Source organism: Scyliorhinus torazame, chromosome 14 (genome assembly GCF_047496885.1).
Source record: "Scyliorhinus torazame isolate Kashiwa2021f chromosome 14, sScyTor2.1, whole genome shotgun sequence".
Lineage (NCBI taxonomy): Eukaryota > Metazoa > Chordata > Chondrichthyes > Carcharhiniformes > Scyliorhinidae > Scyliorhinus > Scyliorhinus torazame.
In genome coordinates this window covers 1,246,042-1,271,441 of record NC_092720.1, presented here as the reverse complement: position 1 = coordinate 1,271,441, position 25,400 = coordinate 1,246,042, and the positions used below count along the sequence as shown (strand labels likewise).

Sequence of the window (25,400 nt, the reverse complement as noted above, 5' to 3'; positions counted from 1 at the left end):
GGGAAGGGCAATGGGGATTTTTTCTTGTTTCTTTTGGGTTTGTGGTGGGAATGGAATATTGTTAATATTTGAACGTATATGGATGTGAAGATGTTATTTTGAAAAATTTGCCAATACAAATATTTTTAAAATAAAGGATTTCCAATAGGTTAATAGGGAAGATAAGGATCATGGAGTTGGGGGTAGTATTTTAACATGGGTAGAAGATTGGTTAATGGATACGACACAGAGATTGGGCTTTTTCAGCTTGGCAGGCAGTGAATAGTGGGCTGTCCTAAAGATCAGTTCTGAGGTCTCAGCTATTTACAACCTATAGTAATGTCCCAGGTGAAGAGACAGAGAAATGTATCACAGTTTGCTGGTGATACCAAGCTAGGTGGGAAGGTAACCTGTGTGAAGAGTGGGTGTGGCTTAGAGGGGGACCTCCAGGTGGTGGGGTTCCCAGGTATCTGCTGCTCTTGTCCTTTTAGATGGTAGAGTTTCGGAGTTTGGAAGGTGCTGTCTGAGGCACCTTGGTGAGTTACTGCAGTGAATCTTGCAGATTGTACACACGGCTGTGACTGTTCGTCGGTGATGGAGGGAGAGGATGTTGATGGTGGTGGATGGGCTGCTCAGTCCTGGACAGTGTCGAGCTTCGTCAGGGTCATTGGTTATTCACTCAATCAGTAGAGGAAAGCCCTGTCTTCTGAGCCTGGAGCCAAACAGTTAGTTTTGAATCCCAGATTTCAGAGCCATTAGAGCACCTCTTCATGATGCTATTGTTATGGCCCAGGGTTTAGAGAGCCCCAAAGTGTGTCATGGCGTTCACCTGACCCACAACTTTTAATAGATTGTGGGATGGGGAGCACACGGCCCACTCTACAGGTGTGGTACAGCAGAAATGGAAAAGTATTTTTTAAAACAAAACAATGTTTATTCTGTGAACTCAAGTTAACCTTTTTAAAACATACAGTGAACATCTTAGCAACCATAATTCAAATACAACCCCCAAAGAATACAACACTAAGTAATCTTTTAAATATCCATACGACTTTAAAAAATAATTTAACAGAGGCACATCAGGTTAAAGTCACGTCTGAAAACATTTATAATTCTGAATTCACCAAATGATCAAGAGATAGTCTTTTCATGGCAGAGAGTACAGCAGTACACCTACTCTGTCTGGCTTCAGCTCCAACACTGAAAACAAAACTAAACCACACCCGGCAGCAGCCTAAAACGAAAGAAAAAAGCTGACAGACAGCCCAGCTCACGCACTCTCTGATATCACTGCAGTAGTATACATCCATTTCTAAAAGGTACTCTCACATGACACCTCCCCCAAAGAAAAAAAAATAAACCATCAACTTCAAGATGGTTTAATTTTTCACCTTTTCACTTTTTTGTTTCAAAAAAATAACACACACAAACAGGTATAATAATATAGTCCATTTTTTTTCTTCTTCCTCCAACTGAAATCCTTCTCGATTGACAGTCCCTTTGAACAAGTAATTCTGGAAAGTGTAAAAATAGATAAGTCCCCTGGGCCAGATGGAATTTATCCTAGGATTCTCTGGGAAACTAGGGAGGAGATTGCAGAGCCTTTGGCTTTGATCTTTATGTCGTCATTGTCTACAGGAATAGTGCCAGAAGACTGGAGGATAGCAAATGTTGTCCCCTTGTTCAACAAGGGGAGTAGAGTCAACCCTGGTAACTATAGACCAGTGAGCCTTACTTCTATTTTGAGCAAAGTCTTGGAAAGGATTATAAGAGATAGGATTTATAATCATCTAGAAAGGAATAATTTGATTAGGGATAGTCAACACGGTTTTGTGAAGGGTAGGTCATGCCTCACAAACCTCATTGAGTTCTGTGAGAAGGTGACCAAACAGGTGGACGAGAGTAAAGCAGTTGATGTGGTGTATATGGATTTTAGTAAAACATTTGATAAGGTTCCCCACGGGAGGCTATTGCAGAAAATACGGCGGCATGGGATTGAGGGTAATTTAGCGGTTTGGATCAGAAACTGGCTAGCTGTAAGAAGACAGAGGGTGATGGTTGATGGGAAATGTGCAGCCTAGAGTTCAGTTACTATTGGTGTACCACAAGGATCTGTTTTGGAGCCACTGCTGGTTGTCATTTTTATAAATGACCTAGAGGAGGGCATAGAAGGATGGGTGAGTAGATTTGCAGATGACACTAGTGCGGAAGGATGTTGCAGGTTAAATTGAGGGGAGATAGATATAATCAAAGAACAAACAAAGAACAAAGAAATGTACAGCACAGGAACAGGCCCTTCGGCCCTCCAAGCCCGTGCCGACCATGCTGCCCGACTAAACTACAATCGTCTACACTTCCTTGGTCCGTATCCCTCTATTCCCATCCTATTCATGTATTTGTCAAGATGCCCCTTAAATATAAGACAGATGTCAGAGGTAGGTTCTTTACTCAGAGAGTAGTAAGGGCGTGGAATGCCCTGCCTGCAACAGTAGTGGACTCGCCAACACTAAGGGCATTTAAATGGTTATTGGATAGACATATGGACGATAAGGGAATAGTGTAGATGGGCTTTAGAGTGGTTTCACAGGTCGGCGCAACATCGAGGGCCGAAGGGTTTATACTGCGCTGTAATGTTCTATCTATGTACAAGAAGGTCTCTGCACGTTCCATTTCGCTACGCCTCGGCATTTCTCTTTAAAGTCAGATACTTTAGTTCAATCTGATTGCAGAGTCCCTTGCAATTCTCCAACACAGGAGCATTGGTTATCACAGCTTTCAGGCAGTCAAATACTTCTTGAAAGTCCGCTGTCCACTGAAATTTTCGATGTTTCTTCAGCAAGTCCATCAGTTGAGCAATTACGCCATAAAACATTTTCACAAATGTTCGAACAAATCCACTCATGCCACAAAATCGTTGTTGTGGTCCATGTCGGTACCAACATAGGCAAGTCTAGGAAAGAGGACCTGTTTAGAGATTATAAAGAGCTAGGATTCAAATTAAAAAACAGGTCCTGAAGGGTCATAATCTCCGGATTACTGCCCGAGCCACGTGCAAATTGGCATAGGGAGGCAAGAATAAGGGTCGTTAACACGTGGCTGAAAGAGTGGTGTGGGAATGAGGGGTTCCTTTTCATGGGACACTGGCATCAGTTTTGGGACAGGGGGGACCTACACCGTTGGGATGGTCTCCACCTGAACCGAGCTGGGACCAGTGTTCTGGCGAAAAGAGTAAATAGGGTGGTCAATAGGACTTTAAACTAAAGATTGGGGGGGAAGGGAAAGTCAGGGAACCAAGAGGTGAAGTAATCAATGGGAAGCGTAGCTGCTTAGGAATACAAAAAAGCACGAAAAGACAAAACTCAGGAGAGGTTACGATAGTCCCCATCCCACAAAATATGACACAGTGTATGGAAAGGCTCAGTAAACCAAAGTCCACCACACTAAGAAAACAAAAAGGGACAGTCAATAGAGAATTAAAGGTGCTATATTTAAATGCGCGCAGTGTACGGAACAAGGTAGATGAGCTTGTGGCCCAGATTGTGACTGGCAGGTATGATGTGGTAGGCATCACAGAGACGTGGTTGCAGGGGGTTCAGGACTGGCATTTAAACATCCAGGGATTCACAACCTATCGAAAAGACAGAGAGGTGGGCAGAGGGGGCGGGGTTGCCTTGTTAATTAGGAATGAAATTAAATCAATAGCACTAAACGACATAGGGTCAGATGATGTGGAGTCTGTGTGGGTAGAGTTGAGGAACCACAAAGGCAGAAAAACCATAATGGGAGTTATGTACAGGCCTCCTAACAGTGGTCAGGACCGGGGGCACAAAATGCACCACGAAATAGAAAGCGCATGTCAGAAAGGCAAGGTCACAGTGATCATGGGGGACTTCAATATGCAGGTGGACTGGGTAAATAATGCTGCCAGTGGACCCAAGGAAAGGGAATTCATTGAATGTTTACAGGAGGGCTTTTTGGAACAGCTTGTGATGGAGCCCACGAGGGAACAGGCCATTCTGGACTTAGTGTTATGTAATGAGCCAGACTTGATTAAAGATCTTAAAGTAAGGGAGTACTTAGGAGGCAGTGATCATAATATGGTCGAATTCAATCTCCAATTTGAAAGAAAGAAGATAGAATCAGATGTAAAGGTGTTACAGTTAAATAAAGGTAACTACAGGGGCATGAGGGAGGAACTGACGAAAATCGACTGGGAGCAGAGCCGAGTGGGAAAGACAGTAGAACAGCAATGGCAGGAGTTTCTGGGAGTAATTGAGGACACAGTACAGAGGTTCATCCCAAAGAAAAGAAAGGTTATCAGAGGGGGGATTAGGCAGCCATGGCTGACAAAGGAAGTTAGGGAATGCATCAAAGCAAAAGAGAAAGCCTATAATGTGGCAAAGAGTAGTGGGAAGTCAGAAGATTGGGAAGGCTACAAAAACAAACAAAGGATAACAAAGAGAGAAATAAGGAAAGAGAGGATCAATTATGAAGGTAGGCTAGCCAGTAACATTAGGAATGATAGTAAAAGTTTCTTTAAATACATTAAAAACAAACGGGAGGCAAAAGTTGACATTGGGCCGCTCCAAAATGACACTGGTAATCTAGTGATGGGAGACAAGGAAATAGCAGAGGAACTAAATAAGTACTTTGCGTCAGTCTTCACAGTAGAAGACAGAAGTAATATCCCAACAATTCCGGAGAGTCAGGGGGCAGAGTTGAATATGGTAGCCATCACAAAGGAGAAAGTGTTAGAGAAACTAAGAGGTCTAAAAATTGATAAATCTCCGGGCCCAGATGGGCTACATCCTAAAGTTCTAAAGGAGATAGCTGAAGAAATAGTGGAGGCGTTAGTTATGATCTTTCAAAAGTCACTGGAGTCAGGGAAAGTCCCAGAGGATTGGAAAATTACTGTTGTAACCCCCCTGTTCAAGAAGGGAACAAGGAAAAAGATGGAAAATTATAGGCCAATTAGCCTAACCTCGGTTGTTGGCAAGATTCTAGAATCCATTGTTAAGGATGAGATTTCTAAATTCTTGGAAGTGCAGGGTCGGATTAGGACAAGTCAGCATGGATTTAGTAAGGGGAGGTCGTGCCTGACAAACCTGTTAGAGTTCTTTGAAGAGATAACAAATAGGTTAGACCAAGGAGAGCCAATGGATGTTATCTATCTTGACTTCCAAAAGGCCTTTGATAAAGTGCCTCACGGGAGACTGCTGAGCAAAATAAGGGCCCATGGTATTTGAGGCAAGGTACTAACATGGGTTGACAATTGGCTGTCAGGCAGAAGGCAGAGAGTTGGGATAAAAGGATCTTTTTCGGAATGGCAACCGGTGACGAGTGGTGTCCCACAGGGTTCACTGTTGGGGCCACAGCTGTTCTCTTTATATATTAACGATCTAGATGACGGGACTGGGGGCATTCTGGCTACGTTTGCCGATGATACAAAGATAGGTGGAGGGGCAGGTAGTATGGAGGAGGTGGGGAGGCTGCAGAAAGATTTAGACAGTTTAGGAGAGTGGTCCAAGAAATGGCTGATGAAATTCAACGTGGGCAAGTGCAAGGTCTTGCACTTTGGAAAAAAGAATAGAGGCGTGGACTATTTTCTAAACGGTGACAAAATTCATAATGCTGAAGTGCAAAGGGACTTGGGAGTCCTAGTCCAGGATTCTCTAAAGGTAAACTTGCAGGTTGAGTCCGTAATTAAGAAAGCAAATGCAATGTTGTCATTCATCTCAAGAGGCTTGGAATATAAAAGCAGGGATGTACTTCTGAAGCTTTATAAAGCATTAGTTAGGCCCCATTTAGAATACTGTGAGCAATTTTGGGCCCCACACCTCAGGAAGGACATACTGGCACTGGAGCGGTTCCAGCGGAGATTCACACGGATGATCCCAGGAATGGTAGGCCTAACATACGATGAACGTCTGAGGACCCTGGGATTATATTCATTGGAGTTTAGGAGGATGAGGGGAGATCTAATAGAAACTTACAAGATAATGAATAGCTTAGATAGGGTGGACGTAGGGAAGTTGTTTCCATTAGCAGGGGAGACTAGGACCCGGGGGCACAGCCTTAGAATAAAAGGGAGTCACTTTAGAACAGAGATGAGGAGAAATTTCTTCAGCCAGAGAGTGGTGGGTCTGTGGAATTCATTGCCACAGAGGGCGGTGGAGGCCGGGACGTTGAGTGTCTTTAAGACAGAAGTTGATAAATTCTTGATTTCTCGAGGAATTAAGGGCTATGGAGAGAGAGCGGGTAAATGGAGTTGAAATCAGCCATGATTGAATGGTGGAGTGGACTCAATGGGCCGAATGGCCTTACTTCCGCTCCTATGTCTTATGGTCTTATGGTCTTATTATTTCCCGTCGTCTTGAGGGTATTGAAAACTCCTCAATAACTGTTGGTTTCACATCCCGTGTGACCATTCAAACCTGTCCGATTGTATGGCCAAGGAAAGTGACTTGGGCTTTTCCAAATTCATTTTTGGTTCGGTTTACCACCAAACCCGCCTCCTGAAGTCGATCGAATAACTCCATCAGATGTCTAAATTTTCTGTCCATGTCTGGCTGAAAATTACCAGATTGTCGATGTATACCACACAATTGGATAATCCTGAAACCACTTTGCTAGTTAATCGTTGAAATGTTGCTGGGGCGTTTTCCATGCCACATGGCATAACTTTGAACTGGTATATACCATCTGGAGTCACAAAAGCTGAAATCTCCTTCGCCCTTTCGGATAAAGGTACCTGCCAGTAACCTTTTAAGTAAATCCAATTTGGAAATAAAAGCTGATTGTCCCACTTTCTCAATGCAATCCTCCAAACGTGGGATAGGATAAGAGTCCATTCTTGTAAATGCATTAGCCTTTCTATAGTCCACACACAACCGTTGGGTTAGGTACCATCACTATGGGTGAGCTCCATTGGCTGCAACCCACTTCAATTATACCATTTTTAAGCACACACTCAATCTCTTTGTTAACCTGTGCCAATTTTAAAGGGTTAAGTCTATATGGATGTTGTTTGATAGGAAGAGCATTTCCCACATCTACATCATGTATAGCCATTTTAGTATTTCCCAATTTATCTCCACAAACTTGCCCATGTGATATCAATAACTCTTTCAGGTCAGTTCGTTTTTCCTCTGGAAGGAACTTAACAATTTATCCCAATTTTTAAGAACATCCTCGTTTTCCAATTTAATGTCAAATTCACAGTCATCTAGATCTGGTTCGTCACTTTGAGTTAGAATCATTAAAACCTCCCTTTTCTCTCCTTCGATTTCAAAGTACCTTTTAAGCATATTCACATGACACACTCGGTGAGTCTTCCTTCTATCTGGTGTTTTTACCATATAATTCACCTCACTTAATTTCCTTTCAATCTGATAAGGTCCACAAAACCTAGCTTTTAAAGGTTCACCTACCACTGATAACAACACTAAAACTTTATCCCCACTGGCAAAACTACGAACTTTGAATTTCTTGTCCGCTACCCGTTTCATCACATTTTGTGCAACTTTTCAATGTTGTCTAGCCAATTCACCTGCTCTATTTAATCATTCCCGAAAATTGGACACGTAATCCAATAGTGTAATTTTTGATTTCTCATTCACCAAATTTTCCTTAATCAATTTAAGTGGTCCTCTTGTCTCATGACCAGAAATTAGTTCAAAAGGACTGAATTTGGTTAACTCATAGAACATAGAAAAATACAGCACAGAACAGGCCCTTCGGCCCACGATGTTGTGCCGAACCTTTGTCCTAGATTAATCATAGATTATCATTGAATTTACAGTGCAGAAGGAGGCCATTCGGCCCTTTGAGTCTGCACCGGCTCTTGGAAAGAGCACCCTACCCAAGGTCAACACCTCCACCCAACATTAAGGGCAATTTTGGACACTAAGGGCAATTTATCATGGTCAATCCACCTAACCTGCACATCTTTGGACTGTGGGAGGAAACCGGGGCACCCGGAGGAAACCCACTGTTATAACCTGCCTACTTACCATTGGCTGGGGACTAATGACAATCCCACAATCCTGTGGGAGTATGAGCTTCCCCAATGAGGGGGGCGGAGAAACCATTAGTAAACTCCTAGTATAAATAAAGCTGGCCAGTTCAGGAACCAGCAGGAAGGAGTGTGCAGCAAGGGAAGTTGCTGCTGCTGTTATATATATATGTTATTGTAAATAAATGTTATTACTTTGTATCCTTAAAACTCGTGCTGGATTCTTCGTGGCCCTCACAAAACCCACGCACACACGGGGAGGATGTGCAGACTCCGCACAGACAGTGACCCAATCCGGAATCGAACCTGGGACCCTGGAGCTGTGAAGCAATTGTGCTATCCACAATGTTACCGTGCTGCCCTTAAGAACAAATAAATCTACACTATATCATTTTACCGTAATCCATGTACCTATCCAATAGCTGCTTAAAGGTCCCTAATGTTTCTGACTCAACTACTTCCACAGGCAGTGCATTCCATGCCCCCACTACTCTCTGGGTAAAGAACCTACCTCTGACATCCCCCCTATATCTTCCACCATTCACCTTAAATTTATGTCCCCTTGTAATGGTTTGTTCCACCCGGGGAAAAAGTCTCTGACTGTCTATCTATTCCCCTGATCATCTTATAAACCTCTATCAAGTCGCTCCTCATCCTTCTCCGTTCTAATGAGAAAAGGCCTAGCACCCTCAACCTTTCCTCGTACGACCTACTCTCCATTCCAGGCAACATCATGGTAAATCTCCTTTGCACCTTTTCCAAAGCTTCCACATCCTTCCTAAAATGAGGCGACCAGAACTGTACACAGTACTCCAAATGTGGCCTACCAAAGTTTTGTACAGCTGCATCATCACCTCACGGCTCTTAAATTCAATCCCTCTGTTAATGAACGCTAGCACACCATAGGCCTTCTTCACAGCTCTATCCACTTGAGTGGCAACTTTCAAAGATGTATGAACATAGACCCCAAGATCTCTCTGCTCCTCCACATTGCCAAGAACTCTACCGTTAACCCTGTATTCCGCATTCATATTTGTCCTTCCAAAATGGACAACCTCACACTTTTCAAGGTTAAACTCCATCTGCCACTTCTCAGCCCAGCTCTGCATCCTATCTATGTCTCTTTGCAGCCGACAACAGCCCTCCTCACTATCCACAACTCCACCAATCTTCGTATCGTCTGCAAATTTACTGACCCACCCTTCAACTCCCTCATCCAAGTCATTAATGAAAATCACAAACAGCAGAGGACCCAGAACTGATCCCTGCGGTACGCCACTGGTAACTGGGATCCAGGCTGAATATTTGCCATCCACCACCAGTCTCTGACTTCTATCGGTTAGCCAGTTCATTATCCAACTGGCCAAATTTCCCACTATCCCATGCCTCCTTATTTCTGCATAAGCCTATCATGGGGAACCCTATCAAATGCCTTACTAAAATCCATGTACACTACATCCACTGCTTTACCTTCATCCACGTGCTTGGTCACCTCCTCAAAGAATTAAATAAGACTTGTAAGGCAAGACCTACCCCTCACAAATCCGTGCTGACTATCCCTAATCAAGCACCTCATTAGATGCATCCCTAATTGCAAACAGTACGAATGGAATTCCTTTATCCCAATCCTCTGGATAATCTTGACAATAAGCCCTCAACATTGTCTTTAATGTCTGATGCCATCTTTCTAACGCTCCCTGCAATTCTGGATGGTACGCAGTTGATTTAAATTGTTTTGCTCCTAAGTTATCCATAACTTCTTTGAATAACCTTGAGGTAAAATTTGATCCTTGGTCCGATTGTATTTCTGTGGGTAGTCCATATCTAGTAAAGAATTTAAGTTACTCCTCCACAATCTTTTGAGCTGTAATATTGCGTACTGGAATGGCCTCTGGAAACCTAGTAGACACATATATTATAGTCAAAATATATTGATTCCCACTTTTCGTTTTAGAAAGCGGTCCTACGCAATCAATTAGGACCCTTGTAAAAGGTTCCTCAAATCCTGGAATGAGTATTCAGGGCGCTGTTTTTATCACTGCTTGAGGTTTCCCTCTCACTTGACATGTGAGAGGCATACAAAATGATCAGGGGGTTGGATAGGGTGGACAGTGAGAGCCTTCTCCCGCGGATGGAAATGGCTGGCACGAGGGGACATAACTTTAAACTGAGGGGTAATAGATATAGGACAGAGGTCAGAGGTAGGTTCTTTACGCAAAGAGTAGTGAGGCCGTGGAATGCCCTACCTGCTACAGTAGTGAACTCGCCAACATTGAGGGCATTTAAAAGTTTATTGGATAAACATATGGATGATAATGGCATAGTGTAGGTTAGATGGCTTTTGTTTCGGTGCAACATCGTGGGCCGAAGGGCCAGTACTGCGTTGTATTGTTCTATGTTCTATGTTCTATGTGTGACAATGATTGACAAAATTTAACTACATCTTTATGTAGTCCAGGCCAATAAAAATGTTTCTGGATTTTAGATTGAGTTTTCCTTACCCCCAAATGACCTCCCACTGGTACCTCATGTGCTACTCGCAACACCTCCTTTCTATACCCTACCGGCAATACTGCTTGATGAACTTCTGCCCACTTTTCATCCAACTGCATATGTACAGGGCTCCATTTTCTCATCAAGACATTACTTTTACGGTAATAACACTCTGGTATACTCTCAGATTCCTCCTTCGTATATGCTTTCTGATACATCCGTTCTATTTCTATATCTTTCTGTTGTAATTCCGCCAATTTTCCTGAACTAAAAATATCCGCCTCATCCTCCACCTGTTCTTGTTCTTTTTCAACCATCTGATCAAAAATCGTTTCTGATAATTGCACTTCAACTTCATCTTCACTCTTTGATTTCTCCTCTTGTCTTAACCTGTGTCTTTGCGACCTTGTTACTACACAATCCGGAAAAATCCCAGGATATTCAAAGAACAAAGAAATGTACAGCACAGGAACAGGCCCTTCGGCCCTCCAAGCCCGTGCCGACCATGCTGCCCGACTAAACTAAAATCTTCTACACTTCCTGGGTCCCTATCCCTCTATTTCCATCCTATTCATGTATTTGTCAAGATGCCCCTTAAATGTCACTATTGTCCCTGCTTCCACCACCGCCTCCGGCAGCGAGTTCCAGGCACCCACTACCCTCTGTGTAAAAAACTTGCCTCGTACATCTATTCTAAACCTTGCCCCTCTCACCTTAAACCTATGCCCCCTAGTAATTGACCCCTCTGCCCTGGGGAAAAGCCTCTGACTATCCACTCTGTCTATGCCCCTCATAATTTTGTAGACCTCTATCAGGTCGCCCCTCAACCTCCGTCGTTCCAGTGAGAACAAACCGAGTTTATTCAACCGCTCCTCATAGCTAATTCCCTCTATACCAGGCAACATCCTGGCAAATCTCTTCTGCCCCCTCTCTAAAGCCTCCACATCCTTCTGGTGGTGTGGCGACCAGAATTGAACACTACTCCAAATGTGGCCTAACTAAGGTTCGATACAGCTGCAACATGACTTGCCAATTCTTATACTCAATGGCCCGGCCAATGAAGGCAAGCATGCCGTATGCCTTCTTGACTACCTTCTCCACCTGTGTTGCCCCTTTCAGTGACCTGTGGATCTGTACACCTAGATCTCTCTGACTTTCAATACTCTTGAGGGTTCTACCATTCACTGTATATTCCCTACCTGCATTAGACCTTCCAAAATGCATTACCTCACATTTGTCCAGATTAAACTCCATCTGCCATCTCTCCGCCCAAGTCTCCAAACTATCTAAATCCTGCTCTATCCTCTGACAGTCCTCATCGCTATCCGCAATTCCACCAACCTTTGTGTCATCTGCAAACTTACGATTCAGACCAGTTACATTTTCCACCAAATCATTTATATATACTACAAACAGCAAAGGTCCCAGCACTGATCCATGCGGAACACCACTAGTCACAGCCCTCCAATTAGAAAAGCACCCTTCCATTGCTACTCTCTGCCTTCTATGACCTAGCCAGTTCTGTATCCCCCTTGCCAGCTCACCCCTGATCCCGTGTGACTTCACCTTTTGCACTAGTCTACCATGAAGGACCTTGTCAAAGGCCTTACTGAAGTTCATATAGACAACATCCACTGACCTACCTACATCAATCATCTTTGTGACCTATTCAAAAAACTCTATCAAGTTCGTGAGACACGACCTCCCCTTCACAAAACCATGCTGCCTCTCGCTAATACGTCCATTTGCTTGCAAATGTGAGTAGATCCTGTCTCGAAGAATTCTCTCCAGTAATTTCCCTACCACTGAAGTAAGGCTCACCGGCCTGTAGTTCCCTGGATTATCCTTGCTACCCTTCTTAAACAGAGGAACAACATTGGCTATTCTCCAGTCCTCCGGGACATCACCTGAAGACAGTGAGGATCCAAAGATTTCTGTCAAGGCCTCAGCAATTTCCTCTCTAGCCTCCTTCAGTATTCTGGGGTAGATCCCATCAGGCCCTGGGGACTTATCTACCTTAATATTTTTCAAGACGCCCAACACCTCTTTTTGGATCTCAATGTGACCCAGGCTATCTACACACCCTTCTCCAGACTCAACATCCACCAATTCCTTCTCTTTGGTGAATACTGATGCAAAGTATTAATTTAGTACCTCGCCCATTTCCTCTGGCTCCACACATAGATTCCCTTGCCTATCCTTCAGTGGGCCAACCCTTTCCTTGGCTACACTCTTGCTTTTTGTGTATGTGTAAAAAGCCTTGGGATTTTCCTTAACCCTATTTGCCAATGACTTTTCGTGACCCCTTCTAGCCCTCCTGACTCCTTGCTTAAATTCCTTCCTACTTTCCTTATATTCCACACAGGCTTCGGCTGTTCCCAGCCTTCTTGCCCTGACAAATACCTCCTTTTTCTTTTTGACAAGGCCTACAATATCTCTCGTTATCCAAGGTTCCCAAAATTTGCCATATTTATCCTTCTTCCGCACAGGAACATGGCAGTCCTGAATTCCTTTCAACTGACATTTGAAAGCCTCCCACATGTCAGATGTTGATTTACCCTCAAACATCCGCCCCCAATCTATGTTCTTCAGTTCCCACCTAATATTGTTATAATTAGCCTACCCCCCAATGTAGCACATTCACCCTAGGACCACTCTTATCCTTGTCCACCAGTATTTAAAACTTATTGAATTGTGGTCACTGTTCCCGAAATGCTCCCCTATTGAAACTTCTACCACCTGGCCGGGCTCATTCACTAATACCAGGTCCAGTACAGCCCCTTCCTTAGTTAGAGTATCTACATATTGTTTTAAGAAGCCCTCCTGGATGCTCCTTCCAAACTCTGCCCCGTCTAAGCCCCTAGCACTAAGTGAGTCCCAGTCAATATTGGGGAAGTTGAAGTCTCCCATCACCACAACCCTGTTATTTTTACTCGTTTCCAAAATCTGTCTACCTATCTGCTCCTCTATCTCCCGCTGGCTGTTGGGAGGCCTGTAGTAAACCCCCAACATTGTGACTGCACCCTTCTTATTCCTGATCTCTACCCATATAGCCTCGCTGCCCTCTGAGGTGTCCTCCCGCAGTACAGCTGTGATATTCTCCCTAACCAGTAGCGCAACTCTGCCACCCCTTTTACATCCCCCTCTATCCCGCCTGAAACATCTAAATCCTGGAATGTTTAGCTGCCAATCCTATCCTTCCCTCAACCAGATCTCTGTGATGGCAACAACATTATAGTTCCAAGTACTAATCCAAGCTCTAAGTTCTTGCATTAAAACATATGCACTTCAGGCCACCAGACCCGCTGTGTTCAGCAACTTCTCCCTGTCTACTCTTCCTCAGAGCCATACTGGCCCTATTCCCTAGTTCTCCCTCAATGCTTTCACCTTCTGACCTACTGCTCCCGTGCCCTCCCCCTGCCATACTAGTTTAAACCCTCCCATGTGACACTAGCAAACCTCGCGGCCAGGATATTTATGCCTCTCCAGTTTAGATGCAACCGGTCCTTCTTATACAGGTCACACCTGCCCCAGAAGAGCTCCCAGTGGTCCAAATAATGGAAATCCTCCCTCCTACACCAGCTGTTTAGCCACGTGTTTAGCTGCTCTATCTTCCTATTTCTAGCCTCACTGGCACGTGGCACAGGGAATAATCCTGAGATTACAACCCTCGAGGTCCTGTCTTTTAATTTTCTGCCTAGCTCCCTGAACTCCTGCTGCAGGACCTCATGCCCCTTCCTGACTATGTCGTTAGTACCAGTTCGTCCTTCAACACTTCAGTTGTCTGATTTTCCACTGGCTTATCCACCACAGTAGGCATCACTCCCACCTGCGATCCAGCTATATCATTACCCTAGATAAACTGTATTTCTGGACAAGATAGTTTCTCTATTACTCCTACTACCACTTCACCACTCTTCACTGGACTTTCCAACCTTCCCTTATATAATGGAACGCTACTCCTCTCACCCTGAATTCCACATATTAGCACCTTTTCTGGCAATATTCTTCCCTGACTACATAACTCCTCATCTCTTACCATTAAAGATTGACTACCTCCCGTATCACTTAAAATTGTGACTTCTTTACCTGCTCCTCCAGATACACATGAGTAAACTTTACCCACACAAGTAAATTCTTTAAAGACATCTGGCACCTTCTTATCAATCACCTCTTGGTCAGGCTTTCCAATATATTTTGCACCTCCTTCGCTTCACTTGTGCTTTCGATTACCACTTTAACAAACCCCACTGTCTTATCCTGTTTTACCACATCAGCCTTCCCAGTGCTTTTCTTCAACCACCAACACTGTGACTTTACATGGCCTAGTTTATTACAGTGAAAACATCTGAAACTTTTCATTTCTTTTCCACCCTCCTGGATTTCTTTTTTAATCTGAGGTACACTCTCTTTATTGTCTCCCATCAGATCACCTTTACCTTTACCACTTGAGTATTTCTCATGTCCCCAGTTTCTATCCCTCACAGGCTGAAACTGATGTCGGAAACCAATCTTTGATTTATGAACTAATTCATAATCATCTGCCATTTCTGCTGCTAATCTCGCAGTTTTAACCCTCTGTTCTTCGACATGAGTTCTCACTACATCAGGAATTGAATTTTTAAACTCCTCCAAAAGCAAAATTTCTCTAAGAGCTTCATACGTTTGGTCTATTTTCAAAGCCCTTATCCACCTATCAAAATTACTCTGATCCTTTCAAACTCCATGTATGTTTGACCAAATTGTTTCTTTAAATTTCTAAACCTTTGTCTGCAGGCTTTAGGCACTAATTCATATGCATCTAAGATGGATTTTTTCACCTCCTCATACGTCCCAGATACCTCCTCCGGTCGTGATGCAAACAGTTCACTCGCCCCACCTATCAGCTTTGTTTGAATCAGTAATATCCACATGTCCTGTGGCCATTTCATTTGTTTCACTATCTTCTCAAATGAAATGAAAAAGGCTTCAACCTCCTTCTCGTCAAACCTTGGCAAAGCTTGGACATATTTAGATTATTCCCACCAAGCCTTCGACTATGACGCTCTTTCTCACTATCCTCATCACTATCCTCCAACTGAATGGGATATGGCGCTCGACTCATCGATCGACAGTTCCAACGCGCCACAGCAAAAAACCGCACTGACATCCTCAGAAGACAAACATGGGACACAACCTACAGAATATCCTTCATCGTCCAGTACTTTCCTGGAGCGGAGAAACGACAACATCTTCTTCACAGCCTTCAACACGTCATCGATGAAGATGAACATCTTACCAAGGTCATCCCCACACCCCCACTACTTGCCTTCAAACAACCGCGCAACCTCAAACCATTGTTTGCAGCAAACTACCCAGCCTTCAGAACAGTGACCACGACACCACACAACCCTGCCATGGCAATCTCTGCAAGACGTGCCAGATCATCGACATGGATACCACTATTACACATGAGAACATCACCCACCAGGTACGCTGTACATACTCGTGCGACTCGGCCAACATTGTCTACTTCATACGCTGCAGGAAAGGATGTCCCAAAGCGTACCATTGGCGAGACCATGCAGACGCTGCGACAATGAATGAACGGACATCGCGCGAAAATCACCTGGCCGGAATGTTACCTTCCAGTCAGGGAACACCTCAGCAGTCAAGGGCATTCAGCCTCTGATCTCCGGGTAAGCGTTCTCCAAGGCGGCCTTCAGGAAGTGTGACAACGTAGAATCGCCGAGCAGAAATTTATGGCCAAGTTCCGCACACATGAGTGCGGCCTCAACCGGGACCTGGGATTCATGTTGCATTACATTCATCCCCCACCATCTGGCCTGCAAAATCCTGCCAACTGTCCTGGCTTGACACAATTCACACCTCTTTAACCTGGGGTTACCCCATCTCTGGATCTGTAAAGATTTAATCACCTGCTAATGGTCGCATTCCAAGCATTGTCTGGCATCTTTGAATCTGTCTATATATATGTTTCTGGAACATACCTCTTCATTCACCGGAGGAAGGAGCAGCGCTCCGAAAGCTAGTGACATCGAAACAAACCTGTTGGACTTTAACCTGGTGTTGTAAGACTTCTTACTATCCTCCAACTGTACGTTTCCCTTTACGTCTGCCAATTTTAACTGACTGTTATGTTTCATGGCAATTTTCTGAAGTTCAAACTCTCTCTCTTTATCTTTTTACCTGATCTGTCTCTCCCTTTCTCTTTCTTTTTCTCTCAAGCTGCTTTAATACTTTTTCATGTTCAAGTTGCTTAATCTGCAAATGGATCTTTGCCATTTCCAATGAGTCAGACTGTATCTCTGGCAATTTTAAATGCTTAGCCACTGCCATAATTCCCTCATCTTTTTGCATTTTGTCAGGTAATGTTAACTGCAATGTTTTTGCCAAATCTAACAGTCTGCTTTTAGTCTATGTCCGTAAGGTACTGCGTGTGACCATCTCCACCCCCAAAAACTTCTGAAAGAGACATTGTTCACAACACACTCCCCACTTAAACTAAAATACCACACCTGAAAAGCAACCACAATATGCTCACCCCTCGCTGTCTTTAAGATCACTAAGCCAATCCAATATGAAAAATGAAATGAAAATCGCTTATTGTCACAAGTAGGCTTCAAATGAAGTTACTGTGAAAAACCCCTAGTCGCCACATTCCGGCGCCTGTTCGGGGAGGCTGTTACCGGAATTGAACCGTGCTGCTGGCCTGCCTTGGTCTGCTTTCAAAGCCAGCGATTTAGCGCTGTGCTAAACAGCTCCAATGGGATAAAGATCAATATAGACCTTTATCCCACTTGAGCCCCCAATTTGTTATGGGTCAGAGTTTAGAGAACCCCAAAGTGTATCATGAAGTTCACCCGACCCACGTCTTTTAATAGATTGTGGTATGGGGAGCACACGGCCCACTCTACAGGTGTGGTACAGCAGAAATGGAAAAGTATTTTTTTAAACAAATCCATGTTTATCCTGTGAACTCAAGTTAACCTTTTTAAAACAGACAGTGAACATCTTAGCAACCATTAATTCAAATACAACCCCCAAAGACTACAACACTAAGTAATCCTTTAAGCTTTCCTTTTAACATCCATACGACTTAAAAAAAGAACTTTAATAGAAGCACATCAGGTTAAAGTCACAACTGAAAACATTTATGATTCTGAATTCACCAAATGATGAAGAGATAGTCTTTTGATGGCAGAGAGAACAGCAGTACACCTGCTTGGTCTGGCTTCAGCTCCAACACTGAAAACAAAACTAAAACACACCCTGAAGCAAACAGCCTAAAACAAAAGTAAAAAGCTGACAGACAGCCCAGCTCCACCCACTCTCTGACATCACTGCAGTAGTAAACACCCATTTCTTAAAGGTACTCTCACTACAGATATTTATATTCACACCCATTTATAAACACCCATTTCTTAAAGGTGCTCCCACATGACACTATAACCCTCATCAATATGCTGCAGAGTTGAAATGAAATTAAATGAAAATCGCTTATTGTCACAAGAAGGCTTCAAATGAAGCTACTGTGAAAAGCCCCTAGTCGCCACATTTCGGTGCCTGTTCGGGGAGGCTGGTACAGTAATTGAACCGTGCTGCTGGCCTGCCTGGGTCTGCTTTCAAAGCCAACTCTTTAGCCCTGTGCTAAACCAGCCCCTAATTGATAGGCCAGCTGGACTTTTCCTCCTAGAATTTTCAGACTCCAGCATGTTTGGCCTTGAGGAACCGCAGGCCGCTCAGAACTGTGGCAGCATTCTGCACGCCCACCAGAGATTGCAGCCCCAGTACTGTACTGCTTCAATACAACTCAGCTCCCTGCAACTCAGCTCCCCTCGGGGTTAGCCCAGGGTATAGAACAAAGGACAGTACAGCACAGGACTAGGCCCTTCGTCCCTCCATGCCTGCGCTGACCATGCCATGGGCGGCACAGTGGCACAATGGTTAGCACTGTTGCTTCACAGATCCAGGGTCCCAGGTTCGATTCCCCGCTGGGTCACTGGCTGTGCGGAGTCTGCACATCCTCCCCGTGTCTGCGTAGGTTTCCTCCCACAGTCCAAAGATGTGCAGGTTAGGTGGATTGGCCAAGCTAAGTTGCCCTTAGTGTCCGAAAAGGTTGGGTGGGGTTACTGGGTTACGGGGATAGGGTGGAGGTGTGGGCTTGGGTGGGGTGCTCTTTCCAAGGGCCGGTGCAGACTCGATGGGCCGAATGGCCTTCTTTTGCACTGTAAATTCGACGATTCTATGCTGCTCGTATAACCTAAAACCTTCTCCACTTCCGGGGTCCGTATCCCTCTATTCCCATCCTATCCATGTATTTATCAAGACGCCCCATAGATGTCACTATCGTCCCTGCTTCCACCACCTCCTCCGGCAGCGAGTTCCAAGCACCCACTGCCCTCTGTGTAAAAAACGTACCTCGCTCATCTCCTGTCACACATATCATCCCTGCCCCACACACCTTAAACCTATGTCCCCTAGTAATTGGCACTTCTATCCTGGGAAAAAGCCTCTGACTACCCACTCTGTCAGTGCAAATCATAATTTTGTAGACCTCTATCAGGTCGCCCCTCAACCTCCTTCGTTCCAGTGAGAACAAACCGAGTTTATTCAACCGCTCCTCATAGCTAATGCCCTCCATACCAGGCAACATTCTGGTAAATCTCTTCTGTACTGACTTGCCATGCCCCAGCCTGTGTGCAGATTCCTCTGTGATCTCTCCATTCACTGAGCTGTTGCCTCTTTCTCTTCATGCAGGTGGTGCATTTGGACTCTAACATTTGCATTGTTTTGTTTTGAAGGTGATATGGTGATAGTTCGTGGCTGGGGCAAACAGTTCCTGCATTCAATCCCCGAAACACTGATGGAGGTAGGTGTGGCCCTGATAACCTCCAGAACACACGCTGTGTGTCTCACTGTGTGTCTCGCTGTGTGTGTCTCACTGTGTGTCTCGCTGTGTGTGTCTCACTGTGTGTGTCTCACTGTGTGTCTCACTGTGTGTGTTTCACTTAGTGTCTCACTGTGTGTGTCTCACTGTGTGTCTCACTGTGTGTGTTTCACTTAGTGTCTCCGTGTGTGTCTCAGTGTGTGTCTCACTGTGTGTCTCGCTGTGTGTGTCTCACTGTGTGTCTCACTGTGTGTCTCGCTGTGTGTGTCTCACTGTGTGTGTCTCACTGTGTGTCTCACTGTGTGTGTTTCACTTAGTGTCTCACTGTGTGTGTCTCACTGTGTGTCTCACTGTGTGTGTTTCACTTAGTGTCTCAGTGTGTGTCTCAGTGTGTGTCTCACTGTGTGTCTCAATGTGTGTGTCTCAGTGTGTGTGTTTCACTTAGTGTCTCACTGTGTGTGTTTCACTTAGGGTCTCAGTGTGTGTCTCACTGTGTGTCTCACTGTGTGTGTCTCAATGTGTGTGTCTCAATGTGTGTGTCTCACTGTGTGTCTCACTGTGAGTCTCACAGTGTGTGTCTCACTGTGTGTCTCACTGTGTGTGTCTCACTGTGTGTGTTTCACTGTGTGTATCGCTGGGTGTCTCACTGTGTGTCTCTCACTGTGTGTCTCACTGTGTGTGTCTCACTGTGTGTGTGAGTCTCACTGTGTGTCTCACTGAGTGTGTCTCACTGTGTGTCTCACTGTGTGTGTCTCACTGTGTGTGTTTCACTTAGTGTCTCACTGTGTGTCTCTCACTGTGTGTCTCACTGTGTGTGTCTCACTGTGTGTGTGTGTCTCACTGTGTGTCTCACTGAGTGTGTCTCACTGTGTGTCTCACTGTGTGGGTCTCACTGTGTGTGTCTCACTGTGTGTGTTTCACTTAGTGTCTCACTGTGTGTGGCTCACAGTGTGTCTCACTGTATGTGTCTCACTGTGTGTCTCACTGTGTGTGTTGCACTGTGTGTGTTTCACTTAGTGTCTCACTGTGTGTGTCTCACTATGTGTCTCACTGTGTGTGTTTCACTGTGTGTCTCGCTGTGTCTCACTGTGTGTCTCTCACTGTGTGTCTCACTGTGTGTGTCTCACTGTGTGTGTGTGTCTCACTGTGTGTCTCACTGAGTGTGTCTCACTGTGTGTCTCACTGTGTGTGTTTCATTCGCTTATTCCTGACATACCTATAGAAAGCTTTTGGGTTTTCCTTGATCCTTCCTGCCAAATACTTCTCATGTCCCCTCCTTGCTCGTCTTAGCTCTCTCTTTAGATCCTTCCTCGCTACCTTGTAACTATCCATCGCCCCAACCGAAACTTCACACTTCATCTTCACATAGGCCTCCTTCTTCCTCTTAACAAGAGATTCCACTTCCTTGGTAAACCACGGTTCCCTCGCTCGACGCCTACCTCCCTGTCTGACCGGTACATACTTATCAAGAACACGCAGTAGCTGATCCTTGAACAAGCCCCACTTCTCCACCTTATCCCCCCCAAGTCACGTCTAATGGCATCATAATTGCCCTTCCCCCAGCTATAACTCTTGCCCTGCGGTGTATACTTATCCCTTTCCATCCTTAATGTAAACGTCACCGAATTGTGGTCACTGTCCCCAAAGTGCTCACCTACCTCCAAATCCAACACCTGGCCTGGTTCATTACCCAAAACCAAATCCAATGTGGCCTCGCCTCTTGTTGGCCTGTCAACATATTGTGTCAGGAAACCCTCCTGCACACACTGTACAAAAAACGACCCATCTATTGTACTCGAACTATATCTTTTCCAGTCAATATTTGGAAAGTTAAAGTCTCCCATAATAACTACCCTGTTACTTTCGCTCATATCCAGAATCATCTTCGCCATCCTTTCCTCTACATCCCTAGAACTATTTGGAGGCCTATAGAAGACTCCCAACAGGGTGACCTCTCCTTTCATGTTTCTAACCTCAGCCCATACTACCTCGGAAGAAGAGTCCCCATCTAGCATCCTCTCCGCCACCGTAATACTGCTCTTGACTAGCAGCGCCACACCTCCCCCTCTTTTGCCTCCTTCTCTGAGCTTACTAAAACACCTAAACCCCGGAACCTGCAACATCCATTCCTGTCCCTGCTCTATCCATGTCTCCGAAATGGCCACAACATCGAAGTCCCAGGTACCAACCCATGCTGCCAGTTCCCCTACCTTATTTCGTATACTCCCGGCATTGAAGTAGACACACTTCAAACCACCTACCTGAACACTGGCCCCCTCCTGCGACGTCAAATCTGAGCTCCTGACCTCTATACTCTCAAAGACAAAGAACAAAGAAATGTACAGCACAGGAACAGGCCCTTCGGCCCTCCAAGCCCGTGCCGACCATACTGCCCGACTAAACTACAATCTTCTACACTTCCTGGGTCCGTATCCTTCTATTCCCATCCTATTCATATATTTGTCAAGATGCCCCTTAAATGTCCCTATCGTCCCTGCCTCCACTACCTCCTCCGGTAGTGAGTTCCAGGCACCCACTACCCTCTGCGTAAAAAACTTGCCTCGTACATCTACTCTAAACTTTGCCCCTCTCACCTTAAACCTATGCCCCCTAGTAATTGACCCCTCTACCCTGGGGAAAAGCCTCTGACTATCCACTCTGTCTATGCCCCTCATAATTTTGTATACCTCTATCAGGTCGCCCCTCAACCTCCTTCGTTCCAGTGAGAACAAACCGAGTTTATTCAATCGCTCCTCATAGCTTATGCCCTCCATACCAGGCAACATTCTGGTAAATCTCTTCTGCACCCTCTCTAAAGCCTCCACATCCTTCTGGTAGTGTGGCGACCAGAATTGAACACTATACTCCAAGTGTGGCCTAACTAAGGTTCTATACAGCTGCAACATGACTTGCCAATTCTTATACTCAATGCCCCGGCCAATGAAGGCAAGCATGCCGTATGCCTTCTTGACTACCTTCTCCACCTGTGTAGCCCCTTTCAGTGATCTGTGGACCTGTACTCCTAGATCTCTTTGACTTTCAATACTCTTGAGGGTTCTACCATTCACTGTATATTCCCTACCTGCATTAGCCCTTCCAAAATGCATTACCTCACATTTGTCCAGGTTAAACTCCATCTGCCATCTCTCCGCCCAAGTCTCCAGACAATCTAAATCCTGCTGTATCCTCAGACAGTCCTCATCGCTATCCGCAATTCCACCAACCTTTGTGTCGTCTGCAAACTTACTAATCAGACCAGTTACATTTTCCTCCAAATCATTTATATATACTACAAAGAGCAAAGGTCCCAGCACTGATCCCTGTGGAACACCACTGGTCACAGCCCTCCAATTAGAAAAGCATCCCTCCATTGCTACCCTCTGCCTTCTATGGCCTAGCCAGTTCTGTATCCACCTTGCCAGTTCACCCCTGATCCCGTGTGACTTCACCTTTTGTACTAGTCTACCATGAGGGACCTTGTCAAAGGCCTTACTGAAGTCCATATAGACAACATCTACTGCCCTACCTGCATCAATCATCTTAGTGACCTCCTCGAAAAACTCGATCAAGTTAGTGAGACACGACCTCCCCTTCACAAAACCGTGCTGCCTCTCACTAATACGTCCATTTGCTTCCAAATGGGAGTAGATCCTGTCTCGAAGAATTCTCTCCAGTAATTTCCCTACCACTTAAGTAAGGCTCACCGGCCTGTAGTTCCCGGGATTATCCCTGCCACCCTTCTTAAACAGAGGAACAACATTGGCTATTCTCCAGTCCTCCGGGACATCCCCTGAAGACAGCGAGGATCCAAAGATTTCTGTCAAGGCCTCAGCAATTTCCTCTCCAGCCTCCTTCAGTATTCTGGGGTAGATCCCATCCGGCCCTGGGGACTTATCTACTTTAATATTTTTTAAGACACCCAACACCTCGTCTTTTTGGATCACAATGTGACCCAGGCTATCTACACACCCTTCTCCAGACTCAACATCTACCATTCTCATTCTCCCTTACCCTAAAACTACAATCCAGGTTCCCATGCCCCTGCTGCATTAGTTTAAACCCCCCCAAAGAGCACTAACAAATCTCCTCCCCAGGATATTTATGCCCCTCAGGTTCAGATGTAGACCATCCTGTCGTTAGAGGTCCCACCTTCCCCAGAAAGAGCCCCAGTTATCCAAAAATCTGAATCCCTCCCGCCTGCACCATCCCTGTAGCCACGTGTTTAATTGCTCTCTCTCCCTATTCCTCATCTCACTATCACGTGGCACGGGCAACAACCCAGAGATAACAACTCTGTTTGTTCTAGTTCTGAGCTTCCATCCTAGCTCCCTGAAAGCCTGCCTGACATCCTTATCCCCTTTCCTACCTATGTCGTTAGTGCCAATGTGGACCACGACTTGGGGCTGCTCCCCCTCCCCCTTAAGGACCCGGAAAACACGATCCGAGACATCACGTACCCTTGCACCTGGGAGGCAACATACCAAACGTGAGTCTCTCACGCTCCCACAAAATCTCCTATCTGTGCCCCTGACTATCGAGTCCCCAATTACTAATGCTCTGCTCCTCTCCCCCCTTCCCTTCTGAGCAACAGGGACAGACTCCGTGCCAGAGGCCCGTACCCCATGGCTTACCCCTGGTAAGTCCCCCCCCCACAAGTATCCAAAGCGGTATACTTGTTTCTCAGGGGAACGACCGCAGGGGATCCCTGCACTGACTGCAGTCTCACTGTGTGTGTTTCACTTAGTGTCTCACTGTGTGTGTCTCACTGTGTGTGTCTCACTGTGTCTCACTGTGTGTCTCACTGTGCGTGTCTGTGTGTCTCACTGTGTGTGTCTCACTGTGTGTCTCACTGTGTGTGTTTCACTTAGTGTCTCACTGTGTGTGCCTCGCTGTGCGTGTCTCGCTGTGCGTGTCTCACTGTGTGTCTCACTGTGTGTGTCTCACTGTGTGTCTCACTGTGTGTGTTTCACTTAGTGTCTCACTGTGTGTGTCTCACTGTGCGTGTCTCACTGTGTGTGCCTCACTGTGTGTCTCACTGTGTGTGTCTCACTGCGTGTCTCTCACTGTGTGTCTCACTGTGTGTGTCTCACTGTGAGTCTCACTGTGCGTGTCTCCCTGTGTGTGTGTCGCTCACTGTGTGTGTCTCACTGTGTGTGTCTCACTGTGTGTGTGTGTGTCTCAATTCTTTTCTAATTGGAGGGCTGTGACCAGTGGTGTTCCACAGGGATCAGTGCTGGGACCTTTGCTCTTTGTAGTATATATAAATGATTTGGAGGAAAATGTAACTGGTCTGATTAGTAAGTTTGCAGACGACACAAAGGTTGGTGGAATTGCGGATAGCGATGAGGACTGTCTGAGGATACAGCAGGATTTAGATTGTCTGGAGACTTGGGCGGAGAGATGGCAGATGGAGTTTAACCTGGACAAATGTGAGGTAATGCATTTTGGAAGGGCTAATGCAGGTAGGGAATATACAGTGAATGGTAGAACCCTCAAGAGTATTGAAAGTCAAAGAGATCTAGGAGTACAGGTCCACAGATCACTGAAAGGGGCTACACAGGTGGAGAAGGTAGTCAAGAAGGCATACGGCATGCTTGCCTTCATTGGCCGGGGCATTGAGTATAAGAATTGGCAAGTCATGTTGCAGCTGTATAGAACCTTAGTTAGGCCACACTTGGAGTATAGTGTTCAATTCTGGTCGCCACACTACCAGAAGGATGTGGAGGCTTTAGAGAGGGTGCAGAAGAGATTTACCAGAATGTTGCCTGGTATGGAGGGCATAAGCTATGAGGAGCGATTGAATAAACTCGGTTTGTTCTCACTGGAACGAAGGAGGTTGAGGGGCGACCTGATAGAGGTATACAAAATTATGAGGGGCATAGACAGAGTGGATAGTCAGAGGCTTTTCCCCAGGGTAGAGGGGTCAATTACTAGGGGGCATAGGTTTAAGGTGAGAGGGGCAAAGTTTAGAGTAGATGTACGAGGCAAGTTTTTTACGCAGAGGGTAGTGGGTGCCTGGAACTC

At 45.4% G+C, this 25,400-nt stretch overlaps 1 protein-coding gene across 1 annotated transcript in view; it reads left to right on the top strand.

The window, feature by feature from the left end:
* Window positions 1-25,400, top strand: part of masp1 (MBL associated serine protease 1) — a 537,426-nt gene that overhangs the window by 437,527 nt on the left and 74,499 nt on the right. The window contains exon 13 of the mRNA XM_072473624.1: window positions 19,291-19,358. Coding sequence (XP_072329725.1) covers window positions 19,291-19,358 — 68 coding nt within the window. The remainder of the gene's footprint in view (window positions 1-19,290; window positions 19,359-25,400) is intronic.